Consider the following 22,471-nt stretch of genomic DNA (forward strand, 5'->3'; position numbering starts at 1 on the left):
TTTTATTTTATGTAGATACAATTCAGTGGCAGATTCTGGGAGCAGAAATATGTGCCTGGTAGATGTTTTACATTTTTTCTTTTATATTGAAAATTCAATTTGATGTAAAGATGCACTAAATCACAGGCATTAGTTCTTTTATTACTTTTTCATTCTTTGCACCATAAACAGCTGGTAAGTGAAAAGGAAGAGCCATTTAATTCCCAGTGGCACCAATAAACACGAACACAACTATTGATTTATTTTGTGGTTTATTTGGCATGATCAATCATTCGTTTATTCATTCATCTTCAGGTTTTTTTTTTTAGCCTGGTCAGGTTTGCAGTTGATCTGGCGTCTATCCTGGCAACACATACTGGGAAAATTCACCCTAAATGGGGTGCTATTCACAAGATATTTACACCCAGGTGCAATTTAGTGCATGTAAGTGCACCTAGGGGTAATTAACTGCCTACTGCATGCTTGTGGGAGTTGGGAACAGACCAGAGATCCTGGAGGAAATCCAAGCACAGACAAGGAATAATATGCAAAACTCGATACAGTTGGTAACCTGAGTTCTGGCTTGAACCTGAGACCTGGAGTTGTGAGGCAGCAAAGTGTTAAATAAAATAAATGTGTAATAAATATGACTGAAAATAATAGCAATACAGGGTTATTTAAAAAGAATGAACCGAATTCATTATGCAAATATTTTATTAAGGACAAGTAATATAAAACTCCAGCCAAGTCACAAGTATTATACTCACAATCAACTTAGATAAATCCTCTTTCAAATGGTCACTGACTCGTTCCATGACGATGCTTGAGAATTGAGGCAATGCATCATGATATCGGTTCATTCTTTTTTGAATAGCCCTGTATTTATTTCCAAATTCCTAAAATAATCATAATAATCTGCAGAAAACCAATGCAGAGAACTTTGAAAGGATGCTTTGAGATGCTCAAAAGTGGTACAAAGCAGGTGAAGTTTTAGACCATAATGTGATCTCAGGATCGAACCCTGAAGCTGTAAAATACGATCAGTGGGTCTCATCATTCATCACACCTACAAACACAGTTATTTAGAAAGGCACTTTTTACCCTGAAGAGGAAAATGCAGGAAATAATTACATTAAAATAAACTTAACTTTACTTTAAATAACTCTGAATAGGAAGATAAATTGGTTAGAAATGTGTATGAACATTTAATTGAATAAAATATCTGGACTTTTCTCCAATTTCAAAAGCATGAACAAAAAAGTGTATATGGTACAGCTAGTATGTTGTAGCTTACGCCTTAGCGACTTGCTAAACTATCTTGGATTTTTGCGACACATCCCAAAAACCGACAAAGGGGTCTTTTTGCTTCACTGCAATGTGAATGTAGTGTTGGACACGTTTGCTTCTCAGTGGTGATTATTGAAGGTGGAAATTTTCAGCGGTGTGAAACTATGGCAGCAGCAACCAATTAAGTGCAAATCATACTCGTGGTGCATTTAATAATAGTAAATTGTACACAGCAGTGGGAAAGTCCAGAGGCAAATGTAATTTCATACAGCTGGGGGAAACGCTAGACTCCATTAACGGATTCAGATGGGTTGATCACAACACAGGAAGTAGGGCAAAGTCATGATCGCTTTCAAATGGAGTGCAGCCGTGCACCAAAAAAGCCAACGTCATAGCAGCCAGTTTACAGTGCCCTTTGTTACAGGACCAGCCAATCTAGACCAACCGAAGCCCTAATTCACCCACCTGCATGCAATAGTATGATGCTTCAGAGGGCCCTGATTAGCTGAATCACATGTGTCCGATTATGGTTGAGGGCTAACTCCATAGGGGGGATGATCTCCAGGAGTAGGGCAGTTCATCTCAGCTTTTCAACAGTTTCCCAGAAAAGAGCAACTTGTGTTTCTAGGAAGAGTCAACAATATTTATTTCAAGAGTTTCAAGACCATTTACACACATCTCACACATTAGTTTCTCTCTCTTTCCCTCTCTCACTCTCTCATTTTCTTCCCCTCCCCTTTTCACTCAGGGTCCTAGTGGAAGCTGCGCTGGTTGCAAAGGACACTGTTGTATGCGGCTTTCGTAACGAAAACATGGCCTGGTGCCTGGCTGTCTGGAGGGGCTGGGGAGGCCGCGAGCTCGAGCTCTTCTACCAGTCCTATGAGGAGCTTGGCCGTTTGGAGACCAACATAAAGAAAAGAAGGTAGCTGTGTGTGAGCGCGTGTTGCAGAGCAGAATCGCAGCACTGTGTGGTTAAAAGGTGACTTTAGGGAATACACACATGTGGAGCTAACAGGACTCAACTATGGTGAATGAGCTGACCTGCGTACTAGATACTCTACACGTACACAAGCCATGGATTGAGCATATATACTGGGCAGCTGGATTCAGAGACTTCATTACACAGACAGACACCCCATACATCGTTGCCATATGGGCTTACACATGTCTATACATTTTGGACTGTATCTCCAAACACACACATTATTATATTGGCTGAATCAGAGGCATGAGTGAGGAGAACTGACATTAGTGCTATGTTCATGAAAGGGAAGGTACATTAACTCAGTAAAGAACAATACTAGGAATGTCTGTGTTTGTCTGTGTGTGTGTGTGTGTGTGTGTGTGTGTGTGTGTGTGTAGCACAGCAAATTAATCAGCAACCAAGAAACTTGAGACTAGAGCACACAGACTTCCTGTAACAACAGCTCAGCTGTATTGGATGTGTATCTGACTTGGGGCCAAGTCAGTATTTGTATTTCAAATTATGACCAGCAATAAGGAGCCCTGTATTAACCTCATCTTCCCCGGAGAAACTTCTTTATACATTGAAGCCAATCACAGGTTTCTAAACGATTTCAGAATTTTTTCGGACCTGAAATGTAATGGTTCATCCAAGACATTTGCTTTTTTGTTTTAGTTTTGCACAGGAGCAATGAGGCTGTTGTAGTTACCTTTCACATATATGCAGCATCCATCATAGCCCATGCAGTTTTCAATTAATATGAATAGACTTGTTGACGTAGTTTGGGACACGGTGCAAACTTTCATCTTAGACAACCAGAAACATTTATTTTCCTTGGTGCAAATTTGGTACATTTTACCTCTTTAGACTCAGCCTTCCAAAGTTGATCATAATATAAAGACGGTGACAAATGAATAAAAATATCAAAGTCTTTTTGTAAGGGTTTGGCTCATCATGAGTCATAAGGACAGTTACACTGTGCTTTAGGGGGTTTCTACAAGTGTCTGGAAGTGTACTGGAGGGACAGACACTATTCATCCAAAAGATATTCTTTCAGTTGGTGTTTTGAAGATAGTGAGCACTGTCCACCAACACGTCGCTCCAAAATCTCCCACAGGTATTCAGACGGGTTGAGATTAAGTGAGTGTGAAGGCCATAGCATATAATTCACATAATTTTCATCATCATTAAAGTACTCAGTGAGCTTTTCAGGTCTGTGGATCAGGCTGAAGTTGTCTCGGTAGAGACCAATCCCATTAGGACAGAAATGTTTCATTCAAGGATAAAGGTGACCAGTTACAACTTTTATATTGACTTGCAGCTACTTTTTCCTCTAAGAAGACAAAAGAAGGACCATTTAAACCATGGCAACCAGAAAAATGCTGAACATTTGTCAAATTTCAAATAATCTGTAAAATCTGTAAATATTAATTATTTTTAAACATCTTTGTGAGGTATGTATTTGAACAATTACTAAATTTTATTGAAACAATTATACAATATATAAGCTTTGGCCATTCTGAAAATGTTAGGTAATACTGTAGATAGCTACACTATATGCACAAAACTATTGGAACATCTAACTTTTCCAGCCATATGTGGTTCTTTCCCAAACGGTTACAAATCTGGAGGCATGCGGTTGTATAAAATACCTTTCAATGTGGTACTGAATTTTCCCTTCACTTGAACTAGGATACTCAAACCTGTTCATATCTTTACTGGTCTGCCATAGAGTTCGGACCTCAGCCTTATTAAACACCTTTGGGATAAAATACATCAGTACCTGACATTAATAACACTCTTGTGGAAAAGATCTCCACGATCACATTTCAAAATCTAGTGGAACATCTTCCCAGAAGAGTGGAGGCTTATAACAGCAAATGAGCAACAAACATGGAAAGGGATGTTCAAAAAGCACATACAAATCTTATGATCAGGTTTCCACAAAAACCTTTTTGAATTTGTGTATATTAGACTTGGAGCTCCAGTGCAAAACTAAAAAAAAAGCAAATGTTGAACCTTAATATTAAATTAAATTATTTCATACATTTGGGTTAGAAAATAGAAGAAATTCTATTAAACAATTATTTTACTTTTTCACTTGCAGAAATACCAGCATGTTTGCTTTTCATATTGTACATATGTAGCAGTTTGTATGCAGGTAATTGTATGATATTTATGTTCTATAAATCTGCATGTGTAAATAGATTGTTGCTGTATTGTAAATTTAAATAAAAGGGTTTTTGTTGAATTCTTGTATTGTTAACATTTGTCTAAGACAATTATACAACAAAACTTCAGTGTGTAGCGTAGTGAGGATTTGTATAACCTTCTTGAAGCATTTAAGGAATGGAACTCAAAGGGCATTCTGTTAAAGGAGAATAATCAATGACTAGGTGGGGTTATGCTAAAGATTAGTTCTTTTCAATAGCAGCACACCCCAAAGTTAATTTTATACCACAGCAATTTGCCAAATAAATAATGTGAATCAATAATATAGATGATCTTCTTAGACTGGTACCTCTAAAGAGTTGAGATTTATTAGGCAGCAAGTGAACAATCAGTTCTTGAAGTTGATGTGTTAGAAGCAGAAAAATGAGCAAGTGAAAGGCAATAAGCAACACTGGCACGAGCCAAATAGTGATGGCCAGCTAACGTGGTCAGTGCGTCTCCGAAACCTCAGGTCCTGTGGTGTGTTGTGGTACTGCAGTGGGTACATTGTCAACATTGTCATGAGCGCACAAGACTCAGTAAGGCTAGCCCTTCTATCTATTCCCATGGAAGAGCTACTGTAGCACAAATTGATAAAATAGTTCATGCTGGCAGATAAAAAGGTGTCGGAACACACAGAGCATCACGGGCTGCTGCGTATCAATCACCGAAAGCACCTACACCTGTCACCTGGGCATCAGACCTGCATCATGGAGCAATGGAAGAAGATGGTCTGGTCTGGTCTGGTGAATCACTTACCTGGGAAGGAAATGGCAGAGAGAACTGTAAAATGTAAGTATATAGTCATAATTTCTTTATTCGCTTCTATGCAAAATGTTATAACATTTATAAACAGTGTTTCTTTTTTACCAACTTCTCTATGTTCTCTCATTTGTTAGAGTGAATAAGGTAAGCAAAAAAATGTTTTTACGGTTAGCAAGAGAAAGCTTGCGGTCCTTGTCAAAAGCTTATAGTTACAGCTTTACCACTTACACAGCAGTTACACACACACACACACACACACACACACACACACAAAACATTGGTATGCGGATTGTATGGGTTGTATAATAAACATTGATGTATTTGATGAAGCACTTTAATATAAAGAAGGCAGTCGGAACTGCTTTCTGAGCTGCTCTTATAGAAATATAATTTTTACTGACCAATCAGAGTCAAGTATGTACCAAATGCATTAGTATAAAAGGCATAATCCATAATAAATACAACATTACTAAACATGTTAGATGAACAATGGCCTTCTATTGTTTGAACACCAAAGAGATTTCAATCTCATAAGAAGAACTGCAGACATCCTTCATCCTGTTTAAACACACACACACACACACACAAAGACACAACCTCATTACTGTCATACATTCACACAAGCTGTCTCACAAGCTATACAAACAAGCAGTGGCATTTCTTCCACAGATACAGCATGAGTGATTATTCTGGAAATCTGATGACAGACTTACACACAGACACACACACAGACACACACACACACACCTGTCAGGAATGTCTCAACACCATGACACACTTATGATAATACTGCACTTATAGAGGAGGTCATACAGAGAGAGCTCATGCTCAATCCACATGATTTAAAGTTGTGTCTCAATGCTCCTCTTTCTGATTTGATTTGAAATGAGCCCACACTGTTTTTCCTTCTTGTGCCTGTTATTTAAGCTCAGTTACATGGAAAAAGAAATAGTGCAGAAGTATACAGATCTCATGAGATATGCGTACACACCTAAAAATAAAACATTCTAAGTAAATGAACTTGTACCAGATCAGCCAACTCAATTCTGTGAAAGAGCGAATTCCAAGGAAAGAGCTGACGATTCCTCACAACACAAACCTGTGGAATGGATGCCAAAAGTTGCTAAACACTGCACATGGTGGCCCTCAAACAGCTCTGTGAATGTGCCTCTGTGTGGTGAAGAAACACCTGTTTGTTTTGCATGACATGAATTAGTCAAATATAATTTTCAGGATTTAGCTTGAGGCTCATCCAAAAACAGATACAGCATTGGTCAACCTGATCATTGGGGGAAATGTCTGGAAAGCAAGTGAGGGGTTGATAAAGTGGACCGCTGGATGGATGAACTACCAGGCTGGTACACAGACACACACACAAACATATTGTGGTTTAAAATATAAATATTTAAAGATATCATTAACAGTATTTAGTAGTCTTGGCAGTCTGGAGTAGCACCTCAACTCTAAGTACAGTGATTTCTTTTGATTATGGTACAATGTACATTGTTTTTAGTATACACCAATCAGGCATAACATTAGGACCACCTGTCTAATATTGTGTTGCTCCCCATTTGCTGCCCAAACAGTCCTGACCTGTCAAGCATAAATAGCATTAATGTCTTCATCAATTTGAGCTACAGGAGCTCATCTTTTTGATCGGACCACATGGTACAGCCTTCGCTCCCCACGTGAATCAATGAACATTGGCCGCTCATGACCCTGTTTACCACTCGGTTCACCACTGTAACCTCCTTGGACCACTTTTGATAGATACTGACCACTGCAGACTGGGAACAGCCACTTAGATCACTCAGATCCTTACACTTGTCCATTTTTCTTGCTTCTATCACATCAACTTTGAAAACAAAATGTTCACTTGCTGTCTAATATATCCCACCCACTAGCATGAGGAGATAATCAGTGTTATTCACTCACCGGTCATAATGTTATGTCATAATGTTATGTCTGGTCAGTGTGCATCATAATTAATTTTATATTGCATGTACACAGTGACAGCTGGTCATGAGATTTCATTTGAGATCTAAAACATATAATCCATCAATGTCTCAATAAACTATCAGACATGAGGACTCATTCATGGCGTAATAAGAATGTAGGGCAAAGTCATTTTTATGCTGTGTTTCTTTCAGACTAGATCTGTTTTGTTTTGTTATCTGTCCTTTTAACTGTCATTTGTACTTTAATTGGACAACATGTAATTAGTCTGCCTACATTTCCTTCCCTCTTTGAATGAATAAGAGTAAACAATCCATCACATCTATGGTCATCAATCCATCAATCACTGTAGTAGCTCTGCAAGCCGTTCTATTTTTCCAACAGGCACTGCTTGTTTAGTATCCGAAACCAAACCTCATTTTAATATCTAGTCAAGTCTGCATTGGGTTCATATCTTCACATCCCTCAACACGTTTTTACTTTATTTACAAAATATCCTCTACATGATTGCCATTTCTTTGTAACACACACAATGTTCTCCACTCATTATGAACTCATGCTAACACACCTAGTGGTGCTTGTAAATGCAGGTCCCATCACAAACTTGTGACAGCCTGTATTGAAGTAATTCTTGTGGCAGGAAGCTATGAAACATTTGGAAGGCATTTTGGGAGAAGTGAACTTCCCATATGTATGTATAATTTCGGGGCACCCTGTATTCAGTTTTATTTTATTACTTTTCAATTTTTTCTTGAAAGCATTAGATAACTGCCAAATAAGTCTGTTTACTTCTTTCACTGTACAAGTAAGCCGAGTCAGAAACCTCTGCTCAAAGGCCCCTTGGGAAAGACATTGTAGACTATTTTAGCAAACAGAATTTTAGTTAACTGAAGGCTTCACCCTAACACTCTGTCAGGTTTGGATGATTAAAAATTCTCGATTTTTAAGCTCCAGGGCTTAAAGATGAGGCCCATATGACCTTCTTTTTATAAAAGATATATGAGTGCATTACGGCTTCTATTTAGTTACATGTCTAAGCCTCTAGCTGAATATTCAATGCAGTTTAAGGATTGAAAAGATTCAGAAAATGCCACTGATAATGGGTTTTCAGTCATTCATGTATCCACATATATAAATGAGAAAAGTCTGGTCATGTTGCTCTTGTGTTTTAGGATGTTAAACAAATATCACATTCCCAAACAACAGACAAACTCAATGTTTTGTGCCAATTTATTATGTTGTAGAACTGAAGCTGCAGCAGCTGTGCTGAGAGTTAAACAGGATGCCTGTGTATAAGGAAGGAAGGATGGCACTAATGGAGTCCATATGGCACAAAGTTATAGAGAAAACCCTTCAAGAAGCGTGTCTGTACAACAAACCAGTCTGCATGGGATTTTAGGAACCTAGAGGTGGGATCCAAAATGCAGCTGCATGACTTGTGGTCAATCTGCCCAAGTACTCCCACACCACCCCACTGCTGCGTTCCCTTCACTGGCTTCCAGTAGCTGCACGTATCAGATTCAAAACACTGATGCTTGCCTATAAGGCCAAAAATGGACCAGCATCATCTTACCTCAGGGACCTCATCACATCTCGCACTGCACCACGCTGTCTGAGATCCTCCAGCACTGCTCGACTGGTACTACCTTCTATTAGAATGAGAGGTAAGTATACTTCAAGGCTTTTCTCTGCTCTGGCACCGAGGTGGTGGAATGAACTTCCCCTAGATGTCCGTACAGTGGAGTACCTGGCTATCTTCAAGCGACGATTGGAGACCCACCCCCTCCTGAAGCAAATTAGCACTTTCCAAGTTTGCTCTGTAGAATTCAAGCAGAATTTTTTTTATATTAAGTTTGTAATTTAGCGTACAAGTGTAGATTTCTTCATTGCTAGAGACTCAAAGCACTTTTGTACGTCGCTCTGGATAAGGGCGTCTGCTAAATGCCGCAATTGTAAGTGTAAATGTATACAGAGCAGAGGGTAGTGTATGTGGCATGTCAATCTCGAATCTCTTTCGATAAATAGATCTAAAGATATCTATTTCTTAAGTTATATAACACTGTAACACACCATCTCAAACTGATTTAGTTTAGCAATTAGTGTCAAAATTGCACTTGTTCATATCTACCAGCTCAAAGTTCGATCATCTGAGAGTGCTGTTAAATTGTTCAGTTTATATACACTATATGGCAAAAAACATTAGGACACCTGACTTTTTCAGCCATATGCGGCTCTTCACCAGATGGTTACCACAAAGTTGGAGGTACAAAATTGTACAGGATATCTTTTGATGCAGTACCAATAAACTTTCCCTTCACTAGAACCAGTAAACCCAAACCTGTTCCAGCATGACAGTTGCACCTGTGCACAAAGTCAGCTTTATGAAGTTATGGTTTATATGTGTTGGAGTGGAAGGTTTTGAGATCTGACCTCAACACCTTTGGGATGAATTGGAACTCTGACTGCACCCCAGGTTTACTCACCCTACATCAGTACCTGACTTTACTAACACTGTTGTGGTTGAATGAGCACAAATCTCCACAAGCTCAATCCAAAATCTAGTGGAACATCTTCCCAAAAGAGTGGAGGTTATAATAGCAGTAAATAGGAACTAAATATGGAATTAGATGTTCAAAAAGCACATATGAAGGTTAAAGCCAGGTTTCCTCAAAGACTTTTGTCTTTTTTAATTCCAAATCATTTCAATCCACAATTCCCTTCAAACATTTAATCTACTGGCTGCAGTCTATTTTAAGTACTAAAACTAGTCTACATTATAAGCAGAAAACTAACATTTTGGCCATCATTTTTGGCGTTTAGATAGAATTCAGCCACAGAGATATTTTCCCAGATTGTCTTACATATGTGATGTAAGACACCCTCCCACACTGACGGAACAGGATTGGGAAACAGTACTGTAGTTTAAAGAAAAAGCTTTTGGTCCAGTCTGATCCAGCTGGCTCTGTTTGTATAAATTGTCCTTCATGTCCATCTGTGGAGCGAAGACACAGTGGTGCCTTACAGCAGAGCAAAACATAGCTAGAATTGTCCCTCTCTGTGTATCGTCATGTTTCAAGCTTCACACTAGCCAAGTATAATTTCTCGCACAGGATCTCTCTCTCTCTCTCTCTCTCACACACACACACACACACACACACACACACACACACACACACACACACACAGACATACACACACTCCATTTTTCTCTCCGACTGAACACCTCCACTTACTCACACACGTGCAAGCCTTTACATCACAATAACTGCATATAGTAGTCATACTGTATTCATAATGTATATGACAGTATATAAAATCTGTATATGACAGGATATAAAATCTCACATGGTCTGAATATGTCTAAATGACAAATAAATCCCTGTACTGACTGTTGATTAGCATTTTTTTTTTTTTACTTGCTTGCTTCTTAACTTGGAGCTGAAATAATTTTCCGTGTAATTTTCACCAGAGAATAAGGCATGAACAGCATCCGTTCAGCTCTGGAAATACTCAAAGGCAAACACTGTATGTTTGCAATGCGACTATCTGTATCTATATTTAACTGTATCTGTTTAATGTATATCTTTATATAGACTTCAACTGACTGCTATGTATTCAATTAAATACACTTTTTTTTGTTTTTTGTTTTTTTAATAAACCTTACCCATGTGTTTTTCTAATTTTCTAAGACAGTGAAAATGGAAGTAGAAAAGCCAGCACTGTCAGAATGGTTTGCTAATTCTGGCTTGGACAGTTCCTCAACCTCAGCTACATTACTTGAGTGTGATGGATTTTAGTCTTTATAAATCCTTTGTAGGATTTAGTTTTTGATCTCGCTGTAACAGTTGGTGTTTTCCTTTTACAGCGCATAATTATTTAACCTAATTTAATCCACTGTGACCCTAACCAGGCATTTACCAAGGATGAAAACATGAATAAATGTTATACATGACCTAGAAGCTTTATGCATATTTTTCAAACTGATGGCATAAGAAAACCTTCTGGCAAGATTTTTCTTTAAAAAAAAAACAAAAAGAACTTTATGAAAACGAATGTATTTGTATTCACTTCCTTCCGTGTTTATATTTGAATCTCAAAGAGAACCATTCACATTGTAATCGAGTCACATTTTACTGAAGTGTGTGCAAACATCAACACAGCTCATGTAAATATCTTCAATTGGTGGTCTCTAAGACAAGCTAAGAACGTTTGTGCTTTTGTGTGCATGTAAACAGAGCTAATCTCCATCTCCGTTTCTCACAAGGACTTACACACAAAGAAACTATTGAAGAATGAAGCTGCACAAGCAAACATCTACAAATGTGTTTCGTTATTTTGGCTTGAACCGACCCTTACTCACCTTTAGGCCATTGGCAAAAATTATAATCAATAACAAAAAACTGGAAGCTATCGAATGAGCGAGCTCCATAAAAGCTCTCATATCACATTTCTACCCAGTGTCCTATGGAGCGTAAAAAAGATTAAATGAGTACAAATAAAAAGCAAGTAATCAGCCTTAGTCCTGAATCTGTCCATAGATATATAACATATTTTCTGCGAGAGATGTGAATACATCTTTCTGTTATATTATGTTACAGATAACTCAGATTGCATTATACTGAAACTGTAAGAAGAAGATAAATGTACTTTCTTTTATGACCTTTTTAAATGAATTATTATTAAACAGACATGCACAATAAAAGCGTGAATGACCTGTCATCATTCTGTCTGTTGCACATATCTCTAGTGTGCTTTTTTCCCTCCCTTTTTGCACATCTGGATCTAGATATCAATGCTTGGTTTAAAATAGACTGGGAAAAAAATCTGGAAAGTATCTTCTATGTTCAGAATATTATTTAACACGTTATTATTTAACGGTCATTTGTACATTGAGATCAGCCAGCAATGTATACAAGTTACTATTGTCATGTCATTTAGGTGCAATTATGACCATAAATTACAAAAAAAGAATTACTTTAAACAAAAGTAATTCACAAGGGGTCTATGTCTATGTCTATATCTATGTTTAGCATTTCCAGAACAATGGCTTGGTTGTTCTGGGGTGTTTTGTGTTTGGCCCACGTGCAGATACTGCTTCTTCTGCTTGTTAATTAAAAGATTAAAAAAATTAATTCTCTGCCTGAAAGCCACCTTCACCTCATCTGACAGCCAGCGAAAGAACCAGTGGCTGAAAAAACCCAGATGAAGGTTAAATGTGAGCATTAATTTATTACATACATTCGACTGACTGACTCTATTTGATATGAGTGGTAATTAGTGATATTAGTGGATTTCCATATTGAATGTATGGACTGTAAACCAGTCAATAAATAATCATTTTCCACCTAATAAAATTAATTACTACTAATGCCCAACTTCATATTATAAAGCTTTTTACCAGAACATGATGCAACAGATGCTTTTATTAGTAAATTAGTCCTTATAGATTAAGTAATGAACATCTTTATTTAATATGAGGAAGAAACCTTGAGCGGAACCAGAATCAAAAGGGGACCCATCCTTATCTGGGAGATACCAAATATCCATTCATTATCTTTTCATCACTGTTGAGGTCATCACCTGCTCACTGAAGCGTATATGAGTGATAAAGTATTTGTGGCAATTACAGCCCTAAGCCATTCTAACAGCACTGTTCACATTAATAACCGTCACTTACAGCCATCTTCATGGTTCCTAAGGAGAACTCTCCATGTTAGTCCATACACATTTATTCATGCACGAAAGGAAGAGTTTCTCTGCTAGCTCAGCACTTTCGTATCATTGTGCAGGCTGTAGCCTTTAGAGTTGCTTGTTTGTTATTCAAACCTGTCCAGTAGAATGTTATACCCGAAGAACTCAATGTCTTCAAAAATAGATGGAAATAACCTCTCATGAGCTTGATACATCCTGTTAGACACTTTTAATGTTATCACGAAGGCATATAAAGTGCAAATTTCGCAATAAGACCATGCAACAACCCAAATTTTCAAACCAACTCAAGTGCCTTGAACAGAAGTAGTGACATACACTTATCTATGTTAGCTTACCTCAGCTCACCATCTTACACCGCTAGAATATTTTATGGTAGGTTTATTTTAACAGAGAGACAGAATATTAAAAAAATCCATTAAAATAATGTAAAAAAAAGGTTATACATTTATTTGTATTCGATCGAGTGAAATAAGTATTTGATCCCGTACCAACAAGCAAGAATTTTGACACAAATGAATCCTGTCGCTTTAAGAAAGAACTGTAATATCAACTCATTATGTGTATAAAAGACAACTTTTAACAGAATCAACCTCTTCTATTTAAACCTCTTCACCACCATGGGCAAGACCGAAGAGCCGTCAAAGGGTGTCGGGGACAAGATTGTTGACCTGCACAAAGCTGGAATGGGCTACAAGACCATCAGCAAGAAGCTTGGTGAGAAAGAGACCACTGTTGGCACGATAATTCGAAAATTCATTAAATAAATATACAAATTAATTTATAACTTTTGTTTAAAGTTTTACATTTATGTTTTTTTATTTTATTTTATATTCTGTCTCTTTCTTTTAAAAATAAACCTACAATAAAAATTTTAGACTGTTCATTTCTTTGTAAGGGGGTTCACTCAAAATCAGCAAGGAATCAAATAATTATTTCCCCCACTGGAAGGTTAGTGTATATTAATTTCAATATTAAAAGCCTAAGAGTAAAGTGGGTTTAACATCTGAATGATTCCCATTCATGTTTATAAAGCAAAGTTAAAAAAAAATTTTGTGGGCAACACAATGTCTATTAAATGACAGAGCACAATCAAATATCAACATGCAATACAATTTAAAGTATAATTTTAATTTATAATTTTCTAATTCTATGCAACTGTATTGTTACTGATCAGGCAACTGAATAGAACAAGTCTTGTTGTTCCATTCAACAACTGCTTTCCAACAAGACGCGAAATAACAAAAAATAACAAACAGTAACACAGGACCCGGTGACCCAGAATGTCTCTCCTGCAGCCTAGGTGGTGATAAAATCGCTTAATTGACCAGGACCCTTCATGCACACCAAAGACTTTATGCATCAGTATGTGCATTATATGTCCACAACCTGTTCAGATTAGAGTAAAATTTCCTTTTAATTCAGTTTTATTTTTATAGCAGTTTTAAATAACTTGCAGAAATAAAGAAATTCTGGAGAAAAATCAAGCAGTTATACATGTACCTTTAAATCTTGCCTGACTTCTATTGGGTTGTAATGGATCCCAGTCATGATGCTCATCTCTATTTTGATTTAACCTGTAACCAGATATTTTCTGTAACAAACTTATGACAGTGTGGAAATATTTCAGTTTTCCACAATTGCGTACACATGTTCAAAACATTGGCAGAAGAACACATTATATTAAATTTAAATTGTGTTAGAAACCACATACACAGCACAGTGCTCTATTTCTAAGCACGTATTGTCTTCTAAGCCTTCAGGCCATATTTGGGAATAGTGTACGAGTAGACGAGCAGTACTTTACAGACACACTATTTAACACAGTAGGTGAGTGAAAATTAGATCTACCCATGTTCATTTTGTCATTTCTTACCATCTGATACAAGTTATTTGATTGTTATATAATTGTATAATTTTTATCTCTGCATAAGGAAATCATATATTTATTATGTATTTATTATACTGTATCTGTCTGAAACATTATTATATATTTTTACCCAACAAAACACCCTATTAAAAATTAAAAGAGATATCCATATGGTAACAATTTGTGGAATTAAACTTTATTTGATTAATATTGTAATTAATTTGATCATAAATCGAAAAGTTTAATTCATTTAACCGAGTCCTAAAATGCAACTTAAAAAATAAATCTATTGGGAACAAAATTAACAATGCATACAAACACAGGAAAACATATGTTATTGCTTATAACATTTCCGTTTTTAGATATTTTTTCCCCCAAAATGGTTATTTGAACGTCTTGTAAACACAAGAATGTTTTGCGGAGGATTGAGGTCACAACTATGAATATACCGTATGCACACACACAAAAAAAAGTAACACTTAAATTGTCATATTGCCCCTTTAATAACTAACAACTTATGTTCATAATTCTAGTGAATCTCTTGCTCAATACTTTTATTTAATTGAGTTTTCCCAGCAGTAGGAGTAGCTTTTCACCTCCTGTGCTTGGCTCAGTGTTATCTTCATCATGGATTAGGAAAAATTATAGTGACTTGCATGCTACGAAGTTGTTTGTGTTCTTGTCACGTGCATTTCTAAAGAAAGCATGTAGATTTTAACTAGAAAAGTATGTAATTACAATTACCACAGCAACCTGATGAATAACAGCGATGACTCATGTGATCTGACAAAGGTTCCTACATGTCTTTTGAACTGATCACCATGTCTAAGGAAAATAAAGGCAAACCCACACAATTTCGAAATGGCAAAGTCAGCTAGTAGATAAGAACAAGGGTTGTGTGAATATCCTTATCTCATGATACATACACACAATGGTTTGTGGAGATCTGAGAATGAGATTTATATGTGCTTTTTGAAAATTTCACATTTAGTTCCAGTTTGTAGTTATAATGACCTCCGCTCTTCTGGGAAGAGTGTGGTTGTAGAGATTTGTGCTTATTTGACTATAAGGGTGTTAGTAAAGTCAGGTAGTGTAGAGTAAGGAGGCCTGGGGTGCAGTCAGCCTTCTAATTCATTAATAATGGTTGATAATGTTGAGGTCAGAGCTCCAAGCCACTCAAGACCCTCCACTCCAACAAAAGAAAACCCATATGAGTTTGTACTGTGAACAGGGGCATTGTCATGCTGGAACAGGTTTGAAGATTCACATATATTATTATTATTTAAAAACAATTATTAGTGTATTATTTTTATATATTTGTAATAACCTAATTTTCCGGTTTAGAAACTTGCCAAAGACATGCTGGGATGTGTCCTTGTCAGGCAGTTTAAAAACAACAGTTAATCAAGATAATGGTCTCGATAACATTATAGTAATAAAGAGGGGATTTAAATTGTATTAATTTCTTTAAACAATTTTAATTTGATTGTTTAGGAGTGTGGATGACATACATCAAGGATTGATCTTTACTTCCTTTTGCATTAAGCAGTGAGACTAATTGGTAATAATGTAACTCAGGAAAGCCTTCTTTTTGGCTTATTTATCTCATCACAGGCCAGTGAAGCCTAGCTTTTAAAGGGTCTCTAATGGAATGGATCAAAAAGCCTCAGCTGCTGCCAAGAATTTCTAATAATGTGTTTAATAGTAAGTGATGGAACTGAATGATAACAATTTACAGTAGGCATAAAAACACTACATCTTTGTTAAAATGGTAAGTCTTTGTGATGTAAAAAACAAAGTTGAATCATGTCAGAATTTTTTCTCTCCTCAGTGTGAAAATACAATGTAAAAATATGGTGGAAAAATAAATAGAACTTACAATAATCAATGATACAATAATACATGAGTGCACACTACAGTTTTTTTTTTTATGAGTCTACAATGTGGCAAACACTGACATGGCAATAGCCTCTGACTCAATCTAGCAAAAACATTCTTGATTCTTTAAAATGTAAGGGCATCTTCAGTTAACCCAACAGATTTATGCTTGCTTTCAGGTCTGCACTCTGGTCTTCAGAGTAATTTCTTTGTTGATTGGGATGTATTGGGATTATTGTCATGCTAAACGTAAAAGTAGAAATTCTGTGTAATCTCAGCTCACTAGCAGACACCTGAAGATTTGCTCTAAAACTGACTGGTAGCTGTAGCTATTCGTGATTTCTCCACCTTGATAAAAGCTGCAGTTTGGGCAGAAGAAAAGCACCCTAAAGAACGACGCTGCCACACCATGCTGCACTATGGGTATGGTGTTCTTTTGGTATTTTTCTTTGCACTTACCATACCATTTACATATCAACCTCTGATACACGGTTTGATTTAGATGAAGGTTTATTTTGTGAGAAAGGACTTCTATCTACCCCATAACCCAGACATGTGACGAATATGCGAGATTGCTGTCACATGCAGAGTAATAAGGACTTGTCAGAATCTCCTGCACCTACTTTAAAGTTTTATTGGTCTCTTGGCAGCCTCCATTGTAAGTTTTTGTCTTGTCTTTTTTTTATACATTTTGGAAGGACGTCTTGTTCTTGGTGATTTCACTACGCTGCTCGTTTTCTCTATTTATTGATTAGGGCCTTTTCTTTTATGCCCCTCCGCTGATAATTACCAAACTCATGGTTTATTTATTGTGATTTTTTTTGTCTGTAAAATTATTTGAAAGTAATTTGGCTTTGCTTGACAGTGTAAAAGAGTAAATATTTAAATATTACATCTTGTTTTCTTATATTAGATATTTGTAATATTTATATTTAAATATGATTGCTCAAAATTTTTTTTTTAACTGTTTTCTTGGAATGCTTAGAACATGAAAATCCTGTAAGGAGGATCTCACATGAGTGAGATAAAAACTGACTCATTTGTCTCCCTGACACTTACTACTGAGAGCATGAGTCCTGAAACAGCACATCCAGCACAGGAAGAGCAGTGCCAGGCTCAAGGAGCTACACTCTATGTGTTCAGCAGATGACAAGCGTCCGAATCACCAAGTTCATATTCACAGCAACAACAGTGGCTTTCATGAGGTCTAGTTTTTGTAACAACCATGAAAAAAGTTAAATAATGCCATCCTGCTTACTTCTATATACAGTAGTATACTGATATACAGTGTGCATGATACTGAAACACTGTGTTGAAGACGCTAGATGTTTGATCAGAAGGTCATGGGTTCAAATCCCAGCAGTTTCAAGCTGCTGCTTCTGGGTCCTGAACTGCTCTTAACCCTCAACTTACAAATGACATGTACATTTAATTATAATACACACACAAACTCTATTATTACAAACTCTGTTTTGAAATGTTACTCTGAACTTTCGATCCTCTCATGGCTTCTCATGAACTATCAGAGTTTTAGGGAGTTACTCTCAGTTCCAAATGAAAAGTCGCGAACTATCGAGGTCGCAAGTGTCAAGTTCACGAGTATCAAGGTTCCACTCTATATATTCTTTTCTGATAGAGACATGAGCTAGAAAACAAGGCTAAATAGTTGTAGGCCAAACCCATGCAATACATTAAGTTTTTTTTTCTTTTATAAAGTCATTCAGCTGGTGTAACAATAAGCCTACAGTAGTGTAACTTTTACAGTAGCCAGCAAGATCAAATCGAGTAGAGCTACTAAGGTGAATCTGTGGTTACTATTAATAAAAGATATATTGATCAAATATAATATATAGAGGTTGACCGAAATGGGTTTTTCTCTGGTTAGTGCCCATATTTAAAATCAGGGCACTGTGACAACTACGGTACTGAAAACACCATTTGCACTGCGCATGTGTGTAAATACGTCTACTTCACCAAATATGTGTACAGTGGTTATAGGCAATAAACATACATATGCTTTTTATACAACCTTATAACCACATTATCTGTGTAAAGCTGCTTTGAGACTATGTTTATTGTAAAAAGTGCTATACAAATAGTAATTGAATGTAATTGAAAGTAATTATTTCTGATACGGATCAAGAAGTGTCAACCAGTACAATATTACCCCCAGCCTTTCTGGTCTCCTGGTTTGCTGGGATGCTGGTATGGGAGGATTATGGTGTCTCACCTAACGCAAAACATACACACTAGCAAGCAAGCAGCATGGAGTCTGTCAGGTATGTTCTAGTGCAACTTTGTTTGCAGTGATGCGAAGCGATGCCACAGTTGACTTTCTTCTGAGTTTCTTTGGCGTCAGTTTGGTGTGTCCCTACCTTAAGTGTTACCATACCGAGAAGGGCATCACATGGTTATGCAGATGGGATGGCAGTCTGCTTGCCACAAGAGACTGCTCACAGATGCACCTGCATATTAATCTGACTAATTGTCAGCACAGTAGTGATGGGAAGATCAGATCATTTTAAATACTAGGTTCATTGAATCTTGTTCATTAAAATAAATAAATCTTTTTTGTGTCATTTAGTTAATTTCGTACCATTAGTCCTTTAATCAGCTTTATATTGTATATTGTAATATTATTGTATTATATTATATTGAAGTGGCGTGATAAGTAGAAGACTCAAAAGATGAACGACTCAATTCTGTTTCCTGTACATAACCTACAGAGATTTTGCGATGCTTTGCTCATACACTTCCATTAGAAAACAAGCTTGTCACAACAGCACAGTCGGCCGATGCCAATTAAATAAAAATGCCCAAAATCTTTCCAATTAACGGTCGACCTCTAATTAAATACATAACCATAGAGTAAAGTATTTCATACATGAAATAATATTTCTAGGTGTCTGAGCTCACAGCTGAATAGATTGTGAGGACAGCATACTTAATACATGGAGTCTAATTATTTGAAAAACAGAAACTATTTTTTTCTATATGAAAATTTGCTTAATAGTATATTCATTTTACAACACCAGCGACTCCAGTATATCTTTGTACACCCAAGTGTAATAGCATTCTCAGTTATTTCCAACTTTAGGTTCTATCCTGTGTGGCCCTGATGGTTTAATTCTGTTAATCTCTCTTTCTTATTTTAAAATACCATAAGTATGTTATGGCAATAAAATAGATCTTGAAACATTTAACTCATGGCCTTAATTTACACTGTAGCCAGAAAAAAGATAAATGTATTATTATTTAAAGATAATAACCATCACTCTTCTCTAAAAATTTTCATCTAGATTTTGGAGCTTGGTTGTGGGGATTTGTGCTCATTCAGCCATAAGAGCATTGGCGAGGTGAGGCACTGATGTAGGGTGAGAAGTTCCGAAGTTCAGAGAATTTTTTCAGTCCAATACTGGTAAACCTTGTCTTCATAGAGCCCTTTGTTCATTCAGTGAAGGCAAATTGTAGAGGGTGAGCCACGTAAAAGTAGCCCACCTTTGGTGACAGTATGACAAGATGAACGAGCAAGTGGATTGTTTTTATTCCCTTACCCACAAGTAACAACAGATGCCACGTCGGCAGACAGATGGACAGTCAGTACATAAAAGTACATACATTTAATAAATATATATAAATCTTATATAAATAATATATATATATATATATATATATATATATATATATATATATATATATATATATATATATATATATATATATATATATAATATTATATTCCTGCTGCACATGTCTACAAGACCAGATGCAGCATATAATAATACACTGCACTCACTGTGAAACAACCTCATTGTCATGATGATTGAGTATGGGAAAGACGCAGGAACAATATGCAAAACCAGATTAGTGGTTGTTCCAACCTGGCAACGCTTCAGCAATGTACAGCTTGCTGGCTCAGATTTATTTATTCCTAGGAACAGAAGAGAAAGGGAACAGCTTTCTTCAGTGAAATCTACAGTTATATGTATTTTTTTTCCAGTGAAAAGCTGAGATAACATGGAACATTCTGAAAGATGTTTACTGATTAGTCACTAGATTAGTAAAAAAAGACATAAAACTCTGCCCAGGCATGCACCATCTCAATCAAAGGATTGAGTAACTTGATTGCAATATTTGTAATAAATCATTAATATCTGTGGACTAAAAAAAGGAATATGTGATACGACAGATCTAATAGGTGCGTGATCGATTTACAACATCTAATGTACAAAAGACCAGGATGAAGGCGATTTATGGACGTCGCAGGAAAACACAGCACGAGGAATAGTTTGATATTCTTGCATTTGATCGAGAAAAGGCACCAAAATAATGTGTTCATGCACGTTAGAAAACCACATTTATTTATTGAAAAGCACTTCACTGCGCTATCATGTTTGAAAGCTCTCAGATCACAATTTCGGTAGCACCTACCAAAAGTGATTTTCGCTGAAGAAGTTTGCTTGTGTGATTTCATAAGATGTCATGCTTTGATTTTTGTCCTCACAAATTAGAAAGCATGACATTTTCTTTCATCCGAACTGATTATACCTGGTACAATGCAAATCAGGTTCCTAAAATGTTTGTTGAAATGACGTGTGTGTGTGTGTGTGTGTGTGTGTGTGTGTGTGTGTGTGTGTGGGGGCTGCAGTCAGATGTTCTTTTGCATCTTTGAAACCATGACCATGGAATCTGGCACTGTGACGAAAGTTAAAGACAGCACTGGAGTTTAGTTTCAGCATGCTGTATGACTGACGCATTTGGAACGATATCAGCAGGAAAGCAGTTGTAAGACTCCGTTATATGGCAGGGAATGCAGTGGTAGACTGTAAAGAAGTATTGTTACCTCATTACTGTATTTAAGTACATTTATCAAGAATCTGTAGCATTTTAACAAACTTTTCATTCGCTACATATAAACATGTGTTATCATATTTTTTACTCGACTACCTTTCAGAAAAACTTGCCTTTCCTCAATACGTTTACGCCGTTTGGTATCCTTTCTGCCAGTAGAAAGAATATAAAGTGCACTGTTTCATATCATTAATATTGCATCATTTGCCCATAGTCTCACTTGCAGAGATATCATTGTTGTAGTGTTTTTTTGCATTTTGTCACATCAGCAGCTTGGATTTCTATTACACATATTGATGGAATGTTGGGAACAAGTTATAGCCACTCCCACACATTTCTACAAGGCCAGATGCAGCATATAACCATACACTGTGATCACTGTGAAACAACCTCAATGCCATGATAATTGAGTATGGGAAAGCTGTAGGAACAATATGCAGCATTTCAGCAATGTACAGCTTTGCTGGCTCAGATTTACTCATTTCCAGTAACGGAAGGAATATTTTTCTCCAGAAGAATCTACAGTTATATGCATTTTCAGTTTTTCAGTGAAAAGCAGATATAGCATGGAACTCCCTAAAAGATGTTGACTGATTCTTCACAATAATCAACTTACAATTGAACAATTAATGGTTAAGGGTCTGGTTTAAATGCCCAGGATGGTGCAGGGATTTGAACTCCAGTGCATTTCACACCTAGGCCTTCAGTGGTGTCCTACCTGAATCAATCCACCTCATCAATATAATGCCATGGCTATAGAAATTATAAATATTATATGCATTATAACAGAGCTCTACATTATTAGCTCTACTCATTATACAGTAAAAATGAATGCCATTACTAAAGCAAGAAACCCAGTGAACAAAATTCAACAAGTCTCCTTTCACTGTAGCCACAGCTGACCGCCTGCATACATCATCTCCAACAGGAGGATCAATATTAACGTCATAAAATGGCCCAATAAATAAATGATTTTAAAAAAGGACAAGCGTTACGGTTTT

General features: G+C 36.6%; 1 protein-coding gene and 1 long non-coding RNA gene across 2 annotated transcripts in view; one reads left to right on the top strand and one right to left on the bottom strand.

Moving 5' to 3' along the window:
* The window catches only part of lrrk1 (leucine-rich repeat kinase 1), a 101,477-nt gene extending 96,996 nt beyond the window's left edge, over positions 1-4,481 (top strand). The window contains exon 34 of the mRNA XM_046857922.1: positions 2,015-4,481. Within this exon, the coding sequence (XP_046713878.1) occupies positions 2,015-2,192 (178 nt within the window). The 3' untranslated portion in view covers positions 2,193-4,481. The remainder of the gene's footprint in view (positions 1-2,014) is intronic.
* Positions 2,596-20,390, bottom strand: LOC124391381. The gene is made up of 3 exons (XR_006926965.1): positions 20,378-20,390; positions 12,320-12,324; positions 2,596-5,200 (listed from the first exon to the last, which is right to left on the bottom strand). It is a non-coding gene; the product is annotated as an uncharacterized LOC124391381 (long non-coding RNA).
* Between the last annotated feature and the right edge of the window lie 2,081 nt (positions 20,391-22,471).

The sequence above is a fragment of the Silurus meridionalis genome, chromosome 9, assembly GCF_014805685.1.
Source record: "Silurus meridionalis isolate SWU-2019-XX chromosome 9, ASM1480568v1, whole genome shotgun sequence".
Classification (NCBI taxonomy): domain Eukaryota; kingdom Metazoa; phylum Chordata; class Actinopteri; order Siluriformes; family Siluridae; genus Silurus; species Silurus meridionalis.